The sequence below is a fragment of the Apium graveolens genome, chromosome 10 (assembly GCF_009905375.1).
Source record: "Apium graveolens cultivar Ventura chromosome 10, ASM990537v1, whole genome shotgun sequence".
Classification (NCBI taxonomy): domain Eukaryota; kingdom Viridiplantae; phylum Streptophyta; class Magnoliopsida; order Apiales; family Apiaceae; genus Apium; species Apium graveolens.
Genome location: NC_133656.1, coordinates 222399818 through 222421656, shown reverse-complemented (window position 1 = coordinate 222421656; position 21839 = coordinate 222399818). Strand labels below are relative to the sequence as shown.

Here is a 21839-nt window from a genome sequence, read left to right as displayed (position 1 = left end):
ACTATTTACTTGAAAAAGTCATTCTATTAACTTTATCAAAATTATTTTATTTGGGACAAAAAAATATTTCAAAAAACTAACTATCAAATACCAATATTAGAGATTAAATTCGATCAAATTTTTAATTTCCTTCAAAAAACTATTTTTATGTCAAAAAACTAACCTGCAAACCTTCCTTTCTCGATTGTCATCAAAGAATAATAGATGCTCATTATGCTCGGTAGTTTCTCATAGCTAACTGAATTTCATGAATAAAAAGACGGGTAGACGACTAGACGATAGTATACTTAGAATTTTCATTTTTATTTTTCTTTTGACATCTATTTATGTTATCCAATTCTGCATTTCTTATACTCTACAGTATGTTCATCTGTTTTATAAATTGTCAAATCTCGATGACACCCGCAGTATCCATTACTTCTTAATGCAGTAATTTTTGCTCTAACCAAAAAACAAGGATGCTTCTTGGTCGATTTTTTTTTTAATGGCAAGGTTGTTGGTTGATTCTAAACATATGCACAGAGCATTGCAACAAGGAAAATGCTTAAAGTACCCAAAATTAAAAGATTTTCAAATGCCACGTGAATTCCTAATTTGATTATGATAATATGGGTCTCGAATCAAATTATCGAACAAGAATTTGTAAAAATGAGATCCCATCTGACATCCAGTGGCGTAATCAGGATTTCAAAATTGATGGGGTATCATTTATATTAAAATAAATGCATCATTGTGTCATAATACATTAATATAATTTAATACATAACTAATATGACTGATCTCTAATGATAGTTATTCTTGGCAACTGAATCTTACGTGACGTCATGTTTTGAAAACGACGTAATATTACTTCAATGTCAATTTTACAAAAAAATTCTTCTCGATATATACTACCAATTATTATTCATCCACTCATCTCCCATTCGAATCTCAAATCCGTCTCCATTATATTCATTGCCGAAATACTCTTTCAACTGATGTTGTGGCCACGGCTAGAAGTAATGCCAATTCAATTAACTGGTACATCAATGAAAAAGTGTTTGCTTACCTAATTACAATCAACTTATTTGCAAGACTCCCTAAATCTTCGATGTTGAATTTTTTTTCATCTTGTTTGACGTCATATATATATATATATATATATTTGCAAGACTCCCTAAATCTTCGATGTTGAATTTTTTTTCATCTTGTTTGACGTCATATATATATATATATATATATATATATATATATATATATATATATATATATATATATATGCTATAAACAAGATACTATGCCGTTTGGAGGGGTAATGGACCCCATCCCCCTTTCCTTCCACCTTTGCTGACATCCGAATCAGATAACTAAAAATTTAACGAAATCCACAAATGATCATTTAAAAACCAAAATTAAAACAATATAGTCAAATTTCGATACAAAAAATAAATTTGATCTGATCCGAAAAGTAACCAAACCTAAAATTTAACAGAAAATTATCTGAAATATCATATCTGATATTAACTATAAACCGATAAATTCGAATTAAAAATTATCTTAACTAGGTGTAATTTCATGTATTAAATTCGATATAAATCCTTAACCAAAAATATTCCAACAATTTAAACTAATCTAATATTTTAAAATGATCTGCTATTGATATCAGAATAAAATAAATTATGATTTTTAACTATTCCCGTATTTTTTATATTAAAATCCCGATAAATTATTTAACGATTGTCCAAATAATTTATATCATTATGCATGCTATATTTTCTTACTTATTTAATTTGATCAGTGTTGTAGAAAGTGAGAATGGAAGTTAGTTGGTGGAGCCAGCATCCATGAATTAATCAAATACTACCTCCGTCCCTCTCATTTCTTTACATAAATTTTTCATTGTCTGACACGCATTTTAAGGCTCCCATCTAATATAGTTTCATAACTTATTTTTAAAATTTTCTTTTTCTGAATAAATATTCGCATGTTATATTTTTATTTAGAAAAAAAAGTAATTAAAATAATATGAAGAACTATACTTTATATGAGCATTAAAATGCGTGTCGAGTCCCCATCCCCCAATGTAAAGAATTGGATGGGACAGAGGTAGTAGTTCGTCGCACTCATCAATTATTTTAAGATTTAACTATAATTGTATTTCTTCAAAATGAACGGTACTTTAAAAATATTTGAAATAATTCACTTATTATTTTATCATATTATAGCAAATTTAAAATCGGAGAAATATTTATTCTAATGAAAATTACTAATTATTTACTTTATAGGATATTACATAAATTTTGATCATTTCAATTTGAAAGAAACTGTTAGATTATAGTTCAAAACTTATCTAGCATTAATTACAATCGTACTTTTTTACCCAATTTTTTTGTTATCTAATTAAGTAAAAATTCAATAAGATGTGAACTCAATTTAATCATATTTTAAAGCATAATTTATTCGATTATAATTAGTGTTGTGAAAAGCGCATTAAGCGGGGGCTTAAGCGGAATCGGAGGTAAAAGCGCTTGGATTAGTGCAAAATCGGTTAGTTAAGCGTTTAGTAAAGTTTAAGCGGGTTTAAGCGGCTTTAAGCGGAATTAAGCGGATTTTGACCTTTTAAGCGGTTTTTGACCAAATTAAATGGGGATTTAAAACAATTAGAAAAAGAAAAATATTACTTTTTAAAGAGGTGTAATTTGATATTTTAAAATGTTACATGTATTTTTCTAGTTAATTATGATTTTGTGAAAGATCATTTTATTGGTTTATTATAATATGTGGATGTTATCTCTTTATTCAAAAAAATATCCAGTATTTTTAATAAATATACATATATTTATTTATTTATAATCTGATTAATGACCCGCTTTTAAAACCGCTTAAGCGTCCACTTTAGCGCTTACGCGCTAGAAGGTGACCTCACCGCTTAAGTCCGATTTGCGCTTTTTACTGATTATAATTCGAATTTAAATTGAACCGAATCGAACCGAAATAACTTAAAATTATGCTTAATTGAATTTAGACTTGAACCAAATAAGATCTGATCCGGACTTAATCAAAATATATCATAAATGGAAGTGGATCTGATCCAAAATTGATCTAATCCAAAACTGATTCAATTTTTCGATTTGACAGGTCGAGTTATGATGTAATTAAAAAAATGGAGCATATGTATTCACATTAAAATCACCAATTAAAACAGTCCTCCTAATTGATTATGATGTAAATAAAAAATGTAACATATATTTCACATTAAAATCATCAATTAAAATATCATGTTCGTCACATTCTTTAAAAAAAAATAGGAATATGTGCATGACCAATATAAAAAAAGATTAATATACAGAATAATATTTTGTTGTAACTCATAAAATTAATCTATAATCTTTATTAATAACCGAAATCATATTTTATTACAACAATAAAGTACCAAATACCAAAAAATCAAAATAACAAATGTTGGTACTAGATAATTATATTTTTAAAATTTTCTATTATTCCAACTATTAACATATACACTTCAATATCTATAATATTATATTAAAGACATAACAATGAAAGTTTGGTTGGTAGTCGGTCTGGTCACCGTAATTATAGTAATATTTAAAATAAAATATTTTCATAAATAGATACATATTCATAACAGAATTATAATATGCCTAATGATTTTCGTTAAAACAAAAATAATATATAAAATTCACCCGGCCGGTCTAAATAAAATTATACTATTGCTCTAATTTTAAATAAACAATTAAAAAAACTACATATAATTAGTTGAATTTGAAGAAGCGAGCTAAAATAAAAAAAATATTATTAATCTCGCTAAAAACATTATATTATTGAACCAGACTATAACAAAATAAAAATTTGAAAGAAAATTTGTGGGGTCGATATAATGTCATCAAACTAAAATAAAATAATACATATTATCCATTCGGTCTAAAATAAAATAATAATCATCCCGAGTTAAAATAGTAAGTATAATTAGCTGGATTTTGTTGATATAAATGGTCTCAAGCTAACATAATTTTTTTGTAATTGACACATAAAATTTTACCATTGTTTCAGATTTTAACATATTAAACTAAAATAAATATGAATATACTTAGTTAAATTTGGTCGGTTAATAACTAATGACAGTTGATATACTATTTATCTCAGCTAAAATTTACCTTTTAATTAAATATATTAATCTTTCGTAAACACATCTATAAATATTAATAAAAATAAAAATTTCAATAGTTACATTATTTTTTTAAAGTTGTAGTATCACTAACTTATAATGCATATTAATAAATATTATCAAATTATATTATTAAAATTTAAAATAAATAAGCTTCATGACTTAAAATTTTTCTGCAAATTATATTAAAAGAATATATAATATTAAATATAATCCGTGGGCTAGTATAGTCTTCTTATACTTTGTTTTATACTTTGTTTTACATGAATTAGTGTCCATCCAAATGTCCAGAATACTTATATATACTTTGTTCTCAAATGCAGTTTTTAATGAAAAAATGGCAAAAATAACCGATTTTTGAAAAAATTTAACAAAAATAGTTATTCTGAAAAAAGTGGCCAATTTTGGCCGATTGAATACTCCACTGTCAGTTGGGTATCTCAATTTGTATAAGATACTCCACTGCACTGACAATTGGATATTTCATATATGGGATACTCCACTGCCAGTTGAGTATCTTGTATAAAGTGGATACTCCACTGATAATTGGGTATCTCATCGGCTAAAGTTGACCAACTTTTCAGAAATTGATTATTTTTGTCAATTTTATGTAAAAATAGGCTAAATTTGTTCTTGACCCGTTTTTAATTTGGTACTCCCTCCGTCCCTAAAAACGTTTCATATTTGTGTTGGACACGTTTGTCAATGCAAACTTTTGATTGTTAATATCTTTAAATTCGTATTAGTATTAAATATAAAAATTTCACTGTATTAAAATACTGATAAATACTAATTCAACAAGATCACTCACTCATGACTATGTTTGATATTATAGATTAGACGTAAATTAGTAGTCAATCGTTTACGGTGAACAGTATCGAAAATCAAAAGAGGAAACATATATCGGTACGGAGGGAGTATCATGTATCAAGTTAGTAATACGATATTCGCTGACAATGCAGAAAAGAGAGTTTCGACCATGAAAAAGGCAAGTTGATATGAATCAAGCGAGAAGAGGAAAAAAGAGAGAGAGAAAGGAGAGGGAGAAGGGACTAATTCTAATTCTTCATTAGTGCAGGTGCAGAAGATTACTTGCAGATAATGCGGAGCTACTGTGTTTTGTTGCTTCCCAAGATTCCCCGACACGCCATGATCATTTTTTTTTTATCATCATCCCTTACTGTTTTATATGTACAACCTGTCACTTCCAATCCAGCGGTTCCCGTGCATTCCCTCTACTCTCCGTTTCTGACTTTCATATCAACTTAAATAACATAAGCTATACTTTATTTTTTCTGTTGAAACTTGACTTCCTGTTTCCTTTCATTCTCAATCGAAAACTTGCCATAACAGAGTGCTCTCTTCATCTACAAGCATAACTTCAATTGCTACCCACCACCTAGGATAGCTCAGCTATTAACACCGAGACTTTACAGATCTCATTCTAACTTCGACGTCAAATGGCCGTTCAGATTTAATTTAAAGGTCATGACGGTGAGATGTTATGCTAACCGATCCTTTTCAGGATTTTATATTAGTCCAAATGCACGTAAGCTCGTCCTGACACTTAAATATTAAAAGATAATATCTAATGCTATGAGTCATATGCCATAATGCCAAGAGAATGCACGAAAATTACCTGACATGTACATCTGTATTCACGCTCTTAACATGTACATATGTTAAAACGCTCCTACCACTGTAAATTTGCGGTCGATCTTGTATATACGTCGAAAAAATATCTAGACAGGATATTAAAGTCCGGAGCAAGTTCGGAGCAAGTTCTGAAGGAGCCAGGGGCGGATCTAGTAAGTACCCCGTGCCCGTTTTAAAATAAAATTTTATCTTTTTTTATTATTAAATTTTTTGAAAATATATGAAAGTGTCTCACGAAAATTCAAAAATATAAGAATATATTCACAAAATATGATTGATATACCCCATAATATAATTTCTAGATCCGTACCCGAAAGGAGCCGATATTTTTTTGAAAGTTACACGTTGTAAATGCCATTTTTTTAGTTCTTGCTAAAAAAAATACGTACATGCAGAGTGCAGACACACTCTCATACGTGGACGGTGACCGTCGAGGCCAGGATAGGTGATTATATAATTGGTTATACATTATGGTGCAATACTAATCACTTGGCATCCTGGTGGACCTTTGCTTTGCCTCTAGTTAGGGTAGAGCATGGGCCGGTTCGGTCCGGTTTTAGGGTAAAACCGGAACCGGAACCATAGATCCCCGGTTTCTAAAATCGAAAACCGAAATCACCGGTTCGGGTTCGGGTTCGGTTTCGGTTTCGGTTTCAAAACCCCGGTTCGGTTTGTATCGGTTCGGTTTCGGTTTTAAAATCGGATGAAAATAAAAAACAAACCTCATCACGGGAAAGAGAAGCGGAAAGAACCTTCCAATAACATGAATGAAGCTGGTAAATATGCTCTAGTGCTCTTAGTCACTGGAATATGCAGTTTTGTCTATTAATAATTCTCATTATCATTCTCACTTTACTGGGACATTGCATAGATTTGATAAATAGTTTAACTTAAACGTCAATATAAATCATGGTCATATGTGGTTTATTTTAATTTCATCTCTTATGCGTGTATAGTCTTTCTGTCTCTTCTCTTGTAAATTGTAATTTTCGTATATAGTATTATAATATTATGTTACAGTATAATCACTTTTTAAATACCTCTAGGTACCGACACTGCATCACTCACTAGCTTGCAACTTACAACAACAACAATAATAATAATAATAATAATAATAACAACAAGTATTAATTTTAAGAATACATATAAATTATATATTTATATATTTATTTATTTTAATAATCGGTTCGGTTCGGTTTTAGTCGGTTCGGTTTTAACCTATAACCGGAACCGAAACCGAAAGTCTCGGTTTTTAAAAATTAAAAACCGCAACCGCCGGTTTGGTTTCGGTTTCGGTTTTTTCGGTTCGGTTTTTGTCGGTTTCGGTTCGGTTTCGGTTTCAATTCGGTTTTTTGCTCACCCCTACCTCTAGTCTTGGTCCGTGTTCTCTACTACATTTTCATATATGGTAAATTACGGCGTGACTAAACTATACACGTATTTTTAAAATATTGGCCGGATTTTTAAATTCACGAAATGTGATTGAAGTTCATTTCCGCCTTTCAAATACGTGTTTGTCGTTAAGTCTGTTAAATTTATACCGTGAACTCATTAAAAAAACGTAAATTGAAGGGGTATAAGGGTAAAATACTCATGTTTTTAGAAAAATAAATGAAAATTATTTGTTGGAACAGTCCTATACGTGCAAAGGATTTGATTGGAAATTTGGGGATTTGTGATTTTCATATTGACTAAAGAATTGGGGTGTCTCGATAAATGGCATGTGGTGGTTATTTATCGAAGAGGGCGAATGGGAGAGATTGTGGTTGTGTTCGTGTTGCGTGTGTGTTGTTTGTGTACAAATCAAATCGACCTCGTCGAAAATTCAGGAGTTTTGTTGATGCACCGGTGGTTAACAAAAAAATCCGGTGAATTGGGGAGGTCAAACAGGTGAATTTATGTTCAAATAGTTGAATTAACATTATATAAACCAGTTTGTTTGATGTTGTATAGTGGGTAAACGTGGTGAACATGTCCTGTGCATATAATATATGTATGTATATGTGCCGAAAATAAGGGTAGATCGGAATATCAAGTGGTCGATGACGGCGATGGCGACGCACACACTCATCTTCTTCGATCAGATTCTTACTCGATTTGACTGGATTTTCTTATGATTTCGACCTTAGAAATCACACGACTGTGTGTAGTTGTTGTTTGATGTTAATCGTGTATTTGTGGTGTGACTTGGAGTGAAGACGAGCTAAAAAACAAAGTCGAGCTGTTTTGGCCTCGTACGAGACTGCCGGAAAATCTGACCGACCGAATTATGAAAATTCACATTTCCGACAGCTTTTTGCTTGGTGTCCTGTTTTCCAACCTATCCTTTTAATAATTAATTAAATAATTAATTAATATGATTTGGTTTGAATTTTCAGATATTTAATTAATAATTTATTGGGTATATATTATAACAACTCCAATAATTTGGTCCAAATTTGGACCGAACCCCTTTCCAACTCCAACAGTTTGGTCCATATTTCGTTCTAAATTATAATATGATTTTTAATAAATATTTTAAGTTTTATAGTACAAGCACTTTACTTATTATATAATATATGATATTATTTTAATATTTAATTATTATTAATTAAGTTTACTATTTTAAAATATGATTAATAATAAATAATGTAATTCTAATTAAATGTATAACATTTATAGTAAACACGTTTAATTTCTATTTTTATAATAAATGTTGTATTTTCAAATTGTATTTTCATTTAAGTTGTATTTTAAATTCAGTTGTATGTGTTGTAATCCTTATTTAATATGTTTTAAATGTATTTTTAATTTGAAATTAAGAAATGCAAGTATATTTTATTTAATTATATTTTAGTATTTGTTAATACAAAAAATATAAATAAATAGTAAATATATTATAATATTAGTTAATTACATTTATACATATCTTAAATCAAAATATAATCTAATAAACTAAATAAGAAAATGTGAAAAGCTATTATTTTAAAATTATTCAAATTTGGACCGAAATCGGTCTAAATTTGGACATTTAGGTCACTATTGAAGTTGCTCTTAGTAAATTACCCAAATTATCCTTCATAAATTAACGGCATTAGTGCAAATTTGTCAGCAGGCACGTTTTTGAAAGGTAAAAGATAACTTTAGCCACCGTTCTCTAAATTTGAAAATCGGACCAATATTTTGAAAATGCGTATATACCGTAGTCACATCCATGTAATTTACTATTTTCATATATAAAAGATTACTCCCTCCATGCCAATGAGGTTAAAAAAAAGTGTAATTTAGTCTCCCAATAGATATGAGTTGTGACACTAAGTTTAAGAAAAAACATGATTTAGTGGGAAAATGTAAGAAAAGTGAATAAAATAGTGAGATTAATTAATATTATATGTAAAAAGTGAACGTAATGAAAGAAAATAATGGGTGTTGGTGGATATAGTTAATTTTTATATTATTAAAATTTACTAATATTGAAATATATACTCCCAAATAAAATATTTATACAATCTATTATATATCTAATACAGCAACAGGGGGTTCGCTGAGCAAATTTAATCATAAATACAATAATTAATATCCATACAATATTTGTTTTAACCATTAATGCTCATTCCTTATTTAATCATAAATACAGTTATTAATGAGCAAATTTAATCATAAATACAATAATTAATATCCATACAATATTTGGCTTAACCATTAATGCTCATTCATTATTTAATCATAAATACAGTAATTAATTTCCATACATTATTTGTTTTAATCATTAATACTCATTCATTATTATATAATTAATACAGATTCATTCATGTAATTTTATTACCTCAATTAAAACATCATTAATATGCAAGTCATTAAAAATAATTTCTTTATAAAATTTACATACTCTATTAAAAAAAATAAGTATAAAAAATTTAAATGATAACCATTGCATAAGAATTCATATAATACATAAATTATCACATCATTAACTTATTAATATCGATTAGTTGTTGCATACTTAATATATATATTTATTTATAACTAATTATTACAAAGATACATGCATACATCATATAATACATAAGATATCCTATAATTGACTTACTAATATAGATTAATAATTGCATACTATATATATATATATATATTCATTTATAACTAATTATTATAGAAATACATACACGCATGTATACATACATACATACATCCAAACATATGTACGTATATATGTATATATATAATAATTTAGTTAGAGATGTTATATTTACAGAGCATGTTCTTAATTATCAGAGCAAGAATAAAAATATTATATTACCCTCCATTTATTTTTCTATTTGACATGGCGTAGTATTGTTTTATCCTTTTTATTTGCTCCGAAAATTAAAAACCTGATCTTCAAATGAAATTTCTCTTAAATTTCCCTTAAATTTCTCTTTTAGTTAATGATTCAATTTTTTTTTCTACAAAAATTGTCCTTATTTTTAACGTAAGTTAAATTCAAAAAACGAGAATACATACATTATTAATTATCAAATTAAGAATATAAATAAGTGAATTTTATATATAAAGTAAAAATAAATATTAATATTAATAGTAATAATTTTAAATTTCATTAAAAAAAATTCATTTTAATAGCAGGTCTATAAAACATATATATTTAAAATTCTAATAATAATAATAATTATTATTTATATTATAGTAATAATAAGTATAATATTATTATTATTATTATAACAAAATAAACAATATTAATACATGAGAAACTTGAGTACAAAATCATGTTATTTATAAATAAGTGGTAGTACATTTAAATTATAATAAATTTTATTTTTACAAAATATTATTGTTCGTCATTAATTTTAATGATATTATCACAGCCTACCACTGACCTTTAATAACACAATTGACTGTCATATACCATATTTATCACATTAACACTAATATTTAGATCTACTATAAATATTTGCGAATTAAATATTAGAAACAAATGAGCTAGATAAACTTATATATTAAATATGATTATGTGCATCACGGTCATTTATACCTCTAACTGAATATATATTTATATCTAACCATGTCATATTTTAAGTATTATATTTTTGTATTTACACAAAAATTAATAAATTAAAGGCTTTCATATATATATATATATGGGTTACTCCAATAAAAACAATTTAGAATAGAAACTAGAAACCAAATAATTTTTTTTAAAAGTAATTCGAAATATAACACATATGACATGCAAATCGATCGTTGAGAGATGCACAAAAATACAGTGAAATCGGATTTTAAAAAAAAATTACGGTTTGACAGGAAATATCAAATTAAAAATGGAGGGGAAAAGCTGAAATTGAGTGTGGGAGGGTGCATGGTAGTTGGGTGGTGTGATTTAGGGGGACCATTGGATTGAGTAGATCTAATCGCTTATATTAGTTCTAAGTTTTTATATTTATTTTAGTTTGTATTTGAACATTCCCCTATATATATACATATATATATATATATATATTTATAAATATACACACATATATATATGTATATGTATGTGTGAATTTATGTAAAAAAACCTTTAACTTATGATTTTCATAATTCATAAAATATATGATAATTTTGGTTTATATTGGTATTTTACTGCGTCATTATGGCATGAACGGATGATATTAACTAAAATAAATAATTTTGGTAAAGTTTATATATGAATTACAACTAGAAAGCGCCTAGTATGCCGAGAGATGTGGATTTATTAATATTTTTTGAGAGAGGGGAAAAAGTTACTGAGGTCGGAAATTAAAATTGAAGAATACTAAAATTCAAATAACAAATATAAAACAAAATCTTATGTAAACAAACACATATATTATGTAAAATTACTAAAATTTCTAAAAAACTTCCATGGATCGTCCTTTACGGTAAAAAACAAGAAATGCCACTACAAGTCTCTACGTCGATTGTAGATAAATACTATTGAACCAATGTCATCACAATAAAAATTTACTCATATACACAAATAAATCCATCATCATTAGGAGGGGGACAACATGGAATATTATCAACAAATATAACTAAAATAATATCGATACGCGCAATTTAGAGCATGCTCGCATTGCATGAGCTAGAGAGCTACTTTAGTAAACAGAAACCCTCTACATACATTTTCCTGTGTAATTTACATAACCATTATAGTATTTACTGTACACGGACATGGCAGACCATATACAGTTGTACTTCAAAAAACAATTCTTGTTTTTACAGTTGTTCGATTAAGTTTTTAAAAAATTGAATCATAAACTGAGAAGATTCCTTTGTACAACAAAATGTTATACTACTATTATTGTAAACTACATTACAATTGCAACTTTATCTGGCGAATTAAAAACTTAAAGTTTATAAGGATTTGAAGAGGCAGTACACTTCTGATCAATGCTTCAAGCTTTATATTTAGGCCTCTTTCTAGTTATTCTATCCACACTAACTTTTAACATTTATTCTATCAACGAAAAAATTTTACGAATAGAAAATGATGGCCGTTGTTTGCACCCGGACTTAAGGGAGGGAGATGGATATAGGTGGATACAAAGGGCCTGAATATGAGGAAAATAATATATACTGTGGGGTAGGAAAGTAAAATGAGAAAGAAAAAAAAAAGGAGGGTTGTAGTTGTAGTTGTAGTGTAGTTTGATTGGTCCCCCTCTCGGCGCTGGCTCAAGATCTGCTGGACCCTGGTCCCCCTCCATCCAAGATTTCATGTCTCTCTTCTCTTCAATCAATTTTGGCGGGATTCCTCTTTTGTACACATCTTTTTCTATTTTTACGTACTCTGATTTTATTTTTAAAATAGTTTTAACTTTAGTTATATTTTAGTGTTTTTTTTTTCCTGAATTTAACTGCTCCAGGGAGGAAAGGTTTAGGAGCATCTCAAATACTACAGCTTAAGACTTGGAGCAACTCCGATAATCACTTAGATTTCCTCTCAATATATTATAAAAAATCAATTCGTAGCTATTTACGAGTTAGAATTTTATTTTCTAAATTTTCAATCCAACAATCTTCATGTGGTTGTTCTATATGTTTTATTTATCTATTTGTTAGAGCAACTCCAACAACTTTTTTTTATAGCCTCCTAAATTAAAATTTGAAAATTTTGATAGTAAAATTATCTTCAACAATTTCCTAAGTTCTCCATTTCTTATAGCAATTCCGACAACTCCTCTTTACAGCCTCCTAAACTAAAATTGAGAATTTCGAAATTAAAATTATTTTCAATAATCTTATCATCAGAAGTCTAGGAGTTTTTTTTAATCATTTTTCACTAGTGAGAGCAACTCAAAAAATTACTTGGCAAACTCCTAAATTAACTACTATTAGAGAGCGTTTGGAAATTTGGATTTCATTTCAAATGTGAGATTTCAAATGACAGGATTTGAGTTATTATCATTTCAAATTCTCATGTTTATACTAATATTTCAATGTCCTGAATTTCAAATGAAATTCAAATCTAAATTTTCAAATACCTTATTTGATCAAATACAGAATTTCAAATGAAATCCAGTTTTCCAAACGGGCCATTATATGGACTTCTTAGTCATTTATCATCACCCAACTTCAACGATCCTCCTCAAGTTATCTTTTTTATTTCTAAAAAAAATAGTTTTGTGCAGTGTATTGTGCTGCATTTAACGGAGGCTCTCAATCAAGAGGAAGTTTTTGAAGATTTTATATTTGTAGGGAGGTAAAGGGAGTGCTGAAGTCGATTTTTGTGTTAATTTTGTTAAAATATGACTTAAGAGTGAGGATAGAGTTGCACTTGAAATTGCTCCAAAGAGCTCTTAATCCTTCCTCATTCAATATATATATATATATTATTTATACTATATTATAATAAACTAAATATTAAAATTTTGGTAGTCGGTCGGTCGGTACTTGCTGAAATTACTTAATTACCCTTATTTAGTTATTCTTATTCTAATTATTGGGTCGATCAATTTTAATTGTAATTGATATTGAAATCAACTTCCTTTATTATTTTTACCAATTTCAATTTTATTTTATATCGAACTCTATATCATTATAATTTATATTAAATTCAACTTTTTCTACCAATTTATATTTTAATTCATATTAAGTTCTATATTATTCTAATTTGTTATTTCGGGCTAAATTAAATTTAAGCAAACTAAATATAATTATTAAGATAGTTGATATATCATGCGAATCGAGCTAAGATAAAATAATAATATTATCAATCCTAAAAAAAAATATACTTATGAACTTGGATAAATAAAATAATATATTTCATTTATCCTGGTTAAAAAATACATAAAACAATTGATTCATATTACAACAAAGCTAAAATAAAAATACAATTCGATCAACAAAAATAAAACCATATATACTAAATATTCAGGATAAAACAAATTTATCTCATTGATCCATACTTAAAAAAAAATTAAAATTATGTATTGGACATCGGGCTAAAATAAAATAATGTAAACCACTAATCCGAGATAAATCAAATTAATATTAGACTAACTATATTTCGTATCCTATTGATGTGAACTAATAATTCAAATTTTAATTAAAACATAAATATTATTTTTTAAAAAATACAAATAGAATTATCATTAAAACTATATCGTTCAATTAGTAATATTTTCTTTTTCATATATCTTTTATAAAATTATAGTTAATCGATTAAGTAATCACCATGTTAAGATAATATCTTTTTAAGGTTCTAACATAATCTTTTTAAGGTCCCAACATAACAGAGATATTATATTTTTATCCTCAATAAAATAATAATTTCGTTATAATAACATTTCTCCCCTACCACTGATATCATTTTTAATAAGTTTAAATGTTAAACATATACAAAATTAAGAATTTAATTTATTTTTTTTTTAAAAATATATAATATTAAAAAAATATGTGTGTTCCGTGCATCGTACGAGTTTTAAGCTAGTATTAGTAATAAATAAACATGTTTATGCACTTGAATTTTGCCATGTAGCATTTTTTTTTTGCCGAAGGGATATATTTTCATTGATTGAATTCAAGAATACAAATCGAAGGGATAAAGTATCCTTCATTCATAAAAGTATTGTTACTCCCAGATTCCTTCGGGAGCTTGAACAGGCTTCGGTACCTTGAAGGTGGTTTCGGCTGATACCTGAAAGTGAAGAGAATGCGAGGGTTTGTACCCCCGATTCACCTCCGGTGTGAGAATCATAATCCGGTTGTAAGGGTGTGGTAATAATACAAGGAAAACAGAGTGTATGCGAGAATGTGTATATATTTTATCTTACTTCATAAGGGTTTTTATACCCAATTTTGCCATGAAGGCTCGTTCGTTACTCATCATTAATGAGGGAGTAAAAAAGGGGCGTTATGTCCCTTGTTCTTTCCAACGGTCTGGAAGAAGAGCGGGCCTTGGCCTGGGACTTCCGTGGGCCTTCGTCTTGCGGGCCTGAAGGTATCATTACAACTTTCGGAAGAACCCGAAGAGTCCCGGTTTTTACACCATCGCTCGACGAGCAGGGCGACCTAATTGGACGGCGACCAACTCGAGCAACAAGGCCACTCACATTCATTGGTGTTATGTGAGTGGTCCGCGGTTGGCTGCCATGTCGGTTTGGCGCGATGTGAATCCCTCGCTGCTTCTTATGCCGAGCCTGACCCTGAAGGAGAAGGAGAATTACACGGCGTTGGTGGACGTCCGTGTGAAGAAGCTGGGTCCCGAAGAGTTTCGGGACAAGGACTGGCTCTTCAGCTTGTGGGGTGGGGTTAACAAAACTTCTTCCTTCATTTTTTCTTTCATTAGTTTTGTTCCATCACCTGTATAATTGTTTGTCTTTGATATGCATTCAGTTATATATGCTTGGACTGACTTGATTCCTTCTTACATTTCAATGTCTTCAAGAGAGGCCTTGATTGAGAGGAAAAAGGCCAGGGCGGCCGAGAAGAGGGCTGCCGAGGAGGCGGCGAAGAAGAAGGCCGCCGAACAGAGGGCTACACCGGATCCTTCGGAGGAAACGGGGGAGAGGGCTCAGACCGAGAAGGCTTCGCCGCCCCGCCAGTCTCGTGCGACTTTTGAGGCCGAGGAAAGGGATGATCTGGAGTATATGGGAGAGGGGAACCCTTCCAAGCGAACCCGAAACCAGGAGGGCATCGTGCATTCCTATCTCCCAGGGTGGGGCGTGCTAACGTCCGACCATATTGTGTACCCGGCCCGACAATCCACAAAGGAGGTGGCTTCAGACTTGTGTCATGGCCTCCAGCTTCCGGTCGATCTTCCGACCTTCGCTTCGGCCTCTGCTACCGAGGCCTGTACGGAGCTTCTGTCCTTCTTGTCCCTGGTATATTTTTAATTTTTCTTCATTTTTTCTTTCACACATCTTTTTTCCTTCGGCACCTTCTAGTAATGCTTTTGTCTTGTCTTTTTTGCAGGCTGCTCCTTGGGCCGCAGCCGTGGAGGACAAAGTTTGGGATATGGAGACTCGGATGGCCGAGGTGAAGGAGCTGGAGAGGAGGGCCACGGCGGCCGAGGAGGAACTTGTAAGGGTGAAAGCCCAAAACGAGGTCCTGGACGGCGAGGCCACCGTGCTGAAGGAGGACAAGTCCCGGCTGGAGAATGAATTGGAGAAGGCAAACCAGAGGATCTCTCACCGGAACGTCCAGCTGAAGAGGTCCCAAAAGGAGCTTCGAAAGAAGCAGAAGCAGCTGGACCGGACAGAGGAGCGCTGCTTCCAGTTCGGCGCTAAATATGTCCTGGAGAAGGCCCGTGGCCTGAACTGAGACTATAAGCAGCTGCTGGACGACAGCCTGGAGGATCCTATCGGCCGGCCAGCAGTTGAAGCCCCTCTTGTCTCCTCCGGCAAAGACGAAGAGCTCTCGGATGAAGATCCTCAGGCCTAAGCTTTCAGCACTGAGGTGCTTGATATGACAGAAGATGATCTTGTTGCGAAGTTTGCCGTTGGTGTTTCCATGGTCATACCCAACTCTTCCAGCAGCTTTCTTCGTTCATCTTTTTGACTTGTAATTTTATTTTTTATAATTGGTACTGCCTTCGAGCTTTTGTAATTTAACTAGCCTTCGAGCTTTTATATTTTAATGCATCTTTCATCTTTCGCCAGCATTGTTTCTTTTAACGATTTTAGTAATTGTATCTTCGACTTCATTTGTCTCAATAATTTTAATAAAATGAATTGTATCCTCGGCTTTATCTATTCGCTTTAATAATTTTAATAAAATGAATCGCATCTTCGGCCTTATCAATCTGCTTTAACAATTTAAATGAATTGTGTCTTCGACTTCATTTGCCTTAACAGCTTTAAGTTTAATAAAATGAATTGTATCTTCGGCTTCATTTGCCTTAACAATTTTAAGTTTAATAAAATGATTTTGAATCTTCGGCTTCATTTGCCTTAACAATTTTAAAATGAATCTCATCTTCGACTTTTGCCTTAGCAATTCTAATACTTTTAATAAAATGAGTCGCATCTTGGGCTTTTGCCTTAGCAATTTTAATAATGCCTTACTACCCCCTATGGCCCCAAGGGTTAAAGGTCGAAGGTGACTTCAGGCTGTTAATGCTTCTGCTGCTCTTACGCGAAGGAACAGGGATGCCGATCGTTCGGTGATTTCCCCTGGATCAGCATGTCATTGTTTGTTCGGTCAATAAGAAGTTTCGGCTGGTCTTCTTCGGGATTTCCCCTGGACCAGGTCATCTTCATTTTGTATTCTTTGGTAGATACAATCGTGATTGAGGCCGAGGGAACATGTCCCTTTTTAAGATTTCCCCTGGACAGGGTTTCCTTCGGACTTCTTTAATATCACACGAATAAGGGAAATACGAAGGATAGGGCGTCATTCTAGGATTTCCCCTTAAGGCCCTTAATTCATGTTTACCATGTGTAAATTAAATTATAATAGTGTAGTGAAGGATGTTTGAATTTTGGGTGATTACCCCTTATGTTACATGCTTCATTGATAAATTAGACAAGGGCAGCGGCCGAAGAGTTTATCGTCTTCGGGATTCCTTAGATAATACTCATGCGGCTGCGGCTTTGGTAAATAAAGAAATGTGAGAAAATGCATCTTTATTTATAATGGAACTGCTTACATTTTTCATATAGAATTCAAGTACAAACTTTAAAGAAGTTTCTTACTGATAAAATTTCCGAAGGCGACTGGCGTGCCAAGTATTTTTTATTGCTTCGCCCGATAATGTTTCAAGCTTGTATGTTCCGGGATGAACGAACTCGATCCCCTTATAGGGCCCCTCCAAGTTAGGCTGAAGTTTTCCTTGTTTATTCGGCATAGATGCGGCTAGCTCCCTTATGACTAGGTCTCCGACTTCGAAATACCTCTTCTTGACGTTGGAGTCATAGTGTTGTGCCGCTTGTAGCAAGTACCTCATGTTCCTTTAGTGGGCGGCTTCTCTTTCCTCCTCCAATAAGTCTACATTCGCCCTCAGCCCGAAGCTATTAGTTTCTACATTGTAGGTCTCAGTTCGGTATGATTCCAAGCCTACTTCGACTGGAACTAGGGCTTCGGTTCCATAGGCCATTCTGAAGGGAGTTTCTCATATTGATGTCCTAGGGGTCGTTCGGTAGGCTCATAAGATCCAAGGGAGTTCTTCCGCTCATCTTTCTTTAGCTTCTCCCAGCCTCTTCTTTACTCCTTAAAAGATTACTTTGTTCGCCGCTTCTACTGTCCCATTCCCTTGCGGGTGGGCGACTGAGCTAAACTTCTGTTCAATTCCGAAGTGGTGCAGGAACTTACGAAATTTGTTTCCAATAAACTGGGTCCCATTGTCAGAGATGCAAATCTTCGGAACCCCGAACCGGAGAATAATCTGTTCCAAGAAGAACTTCTTTGCTGCTTCTTCGGTAATGGCAGAGAGAGGCCGTGCTTCGACCCACTTGGTCATGTAATCGATGGCAATTATGCAGTATTTTGATTGCCTCGTGCTTTTTGGGAGAATGCCCACAATATCCACGACCCACACGGCGAACGGAATGGGACTTAGTACCGAAGTCATCTCTTCTAGGGGCTATTTTGGGACAGCGGCGAACAGTTGGCACTGTACACACTTTTTGACATAGGTGCTGGCGTCGGCCTTCAGGGTGGGCTAGAAGAATCCCTGTCGGAGAATTTTAAAGGCGAGGGACTGACCGGCCAGGTGCTCGCCGTAAATTACTTCGTGCACCGCCTCCAGAGCCTGTCGTTGTTCTTCAGTGTTTAAACATCGCATAAGGGGTTGACTGACTGATCGGTGATACATTTTCCCGCTAATGATTGTGTAGCTCGACGCCCTGTATTTTAGTTTTAGAGCCTCCCTTCGGTCTGGAGGTAGAATGCCTTTCTCCAGAAAAGTTCCTGAGGGGGTCATCCAATCGTTCCCCTGGTGAATCTCTAGACATTCTTTCTTCTCGATCGAAGGCGTCTTGGATTCAGTGATGTAAATAGAACCAGTTAGGTTCTGTGTCTCGGCCGAAGCTAGCCAGGAAAGGGCATCTGCCCTAGCATTGTTCTCTCTGCCAATTTGACTTAGTTCAAAGGTTTCAAATGATAAAGAAACATCTCTTACCTTGGCAGCATAGGCTTTCGTTTGGGGATCTCTTTGCTCATATTCCCCTGTGAAGTATTTTACAACCAGCATGGAATCGCTGAAGGCCCTTAGATGTTTCGCCTCAAGGCTTCGGGCCAGCTCTATCCCTGCGAGGAGTGCCTCGTACTCGGCTTCATTATTCGTCAAGGGGAAGTCGAATCTTATAGCCTGGCATATCTCGAATCCTTCGGGGCTGGAGAGAATTAAGCCGACCCCACACTTTTTTCCAGCTACCGACCCATCTACAAAAAGTTTCCACTTCCCTGGGATCCAGATTAGTTGTTCGTCGGGTGAAAGATCCTTCGGACCCGAGAATGTGCATTCAACCATGAAGTCGGCCAAAGCTTGAGCTTTAATTGCCGTTTGGGGAACGTACTCCAGATCAAATTCCCCGAGCTCGATGGACCATGCTATGACTCTTCCAGAGGCTTCGGGCCTTGTTAAAATCTTCTTCAGAGGTTGGCTGGTAACAACTTGCATCGTCCGGTCTTGGAAATAATGTCGCAATTTTCGGGAGGCCATAACCAGCCCATATGCGTTTTTTTCGGCATTGGGGTACCTTGTCTCTGCATCCTTGAGGACATGGGACACATAGAACACGGGATGTTGATTGCCTTCGTAGTTTTTCACAAGTACCGCCCCCAGAGTTCTGTCGGACACGGCTAGATAAAGCTGGAGGGTTTCCTTCGGATCGGGCCTCATCAATAGTGGTGCCTTTGTAAAATACTCTTTTACTTCTTCGAATGCCCTTTGACACTCGGGTCCCCACTCAAAATTCTTTGACCCTTTGAGCACGGCGAAGAAGGGGAGTGCTTTCTCGGCTGACCGGGAAATGAAGCGCCGAAGGGTGGCAAGCCGGCCTGTCAGTTTCTGGATGTCTTCAATGTATTTGGGAGGTTCCATATTAATAACTACCTCGATCTTCTCTGGGTTCGCCTCTATCCCCCGGGCACTCACCATGTAACCCAGAAACTTGCCACTGGAGACTCCGAAGGTACATTTGCTCGGATTGATCCTCATGTTGTTCCTTCAGAGTATTTCGAAGCATTCTTTTAAGTCTTCAGCATGATCTTGGAACATCGATTTTACAATCATGTCGTCCACATATGCCTCCATATTCCTTCCGATCTGCTCTTTAAAGACCTTGTTTACCATTCGTTGGAATGTGGCTCCAGCATTCTTCAATCCGAAAGGCATTTTAATATAAGCATAAGTCCCCTTCGGAGTTATGAACGCTGTCTTGGGCACATCCTCGTCATTTATAGAAATTTGATGATAACCAGAAAAAGCATCCAAAAAACTAAGTACCTCATATCCTGCCGTGGCGTCTATCAGTTGGTCGATGCTGGGCAAGGGATAGTGATCCTTCGGGCACGCTTTATTGAGATCCGTATAATCCACGCACATCCTCCACTTCCCATTCGACCTCTTAACGACCACCACGTTGGCTAGCCAGTCGGGATATTTAATTTCTTCGATAAATTTAGCTTCCAACAATTTTTCCACTTCGACCTCTATGACCTTCTGTCGTTCGACTGCAAATGTCCTCTTCTTCTGCTTCACCGATTTGGCCTCAGGCTGCACATTCAAGTAGTGCTTTGCCTTCTTGGGATCCAATCCGGGCATGTCTTCCGCCCCCCAGGCGAACACGTCATGGTATTGCCGAATGACAGCTATTACCTTCGACTTCAGATCTGCCCCCATGTTTTTTCCAATCCGAACCATCTTTCCTGAATGGCCCGCGTACAATTGCACTTCTTCGGTTTCCGCGGCGGGTTTGGCAATCGGGCTCGAGAGGTCGGCCCCAAATTTTTCCAACTCAATGTTCAATGTTTCTCGGCTTCCGTTGGGCTCAAACTCAGCCCGTTTTCTCTTTCCAGTTCCGTCCGGCCCCTCGTACTCCTGATCCTTCTCGAGATCCTCCAACATTATGATCCGGGCGGTTTTCTGATCGCCTCTCATTTCTCCTACCTCTTTCTCAGTTGAGAACTTGAGCTTAAGATGGGGTATAGACTCCACCGCTTCAAAGGTCGACAAGAACGGCCAGCCAAATATTGCATTATACGGGCTTTCAATCCGAACTACGTAGAACTTCACTGTTTCTCGACAGTATATGGAAATTTGCCTAGGAGGACTGGTAGAGTAATTGTTCCTTCAAACTGAATGGGATGCCCTCCAATGGAATAAAGGGGAGCCTTGTTGCAGGGCTCTAATTGCTCTCCAGTCAAGTTCATCTTGCAAAAGGTTTTGTGGAATAGTATGTTGGCAAAGCTGCCTGTATCCACCATTAACTTCCATATTTTTTTTTGCCCGATGATAGGATTGATGATTAGAGGGTCCTCGTGCTGGAGAATGACATCCGCATAGTCTTCAGTGCTGAAGGTCATGGGCATATAGGGCTTCGCCTATCCGAACTGATATAGATTGTATACTTGTCGAGCATAT

General features: G+C 33.6%; 1 protein-coding gene across 1 annotated transcript; it reads right to left on the bottom strand.

Moving 5' to 3' along the window:
* Positions 1-18914: 18914 nt before the first annotated feature.
* Positions 18915-20414, bottom strand: LOC141691882 (uncharacterized). The gene has a single exon (XM_074496634.1). The coding sequence runs from the start codon at positions 20412-20414 to the stop codon at positions 18915-18917; it is 1500 nt and encodes a 499-aa protein (XP_074352735.1).
* Positions 20415-21839: the final 1425 nt, after the last annotated feature.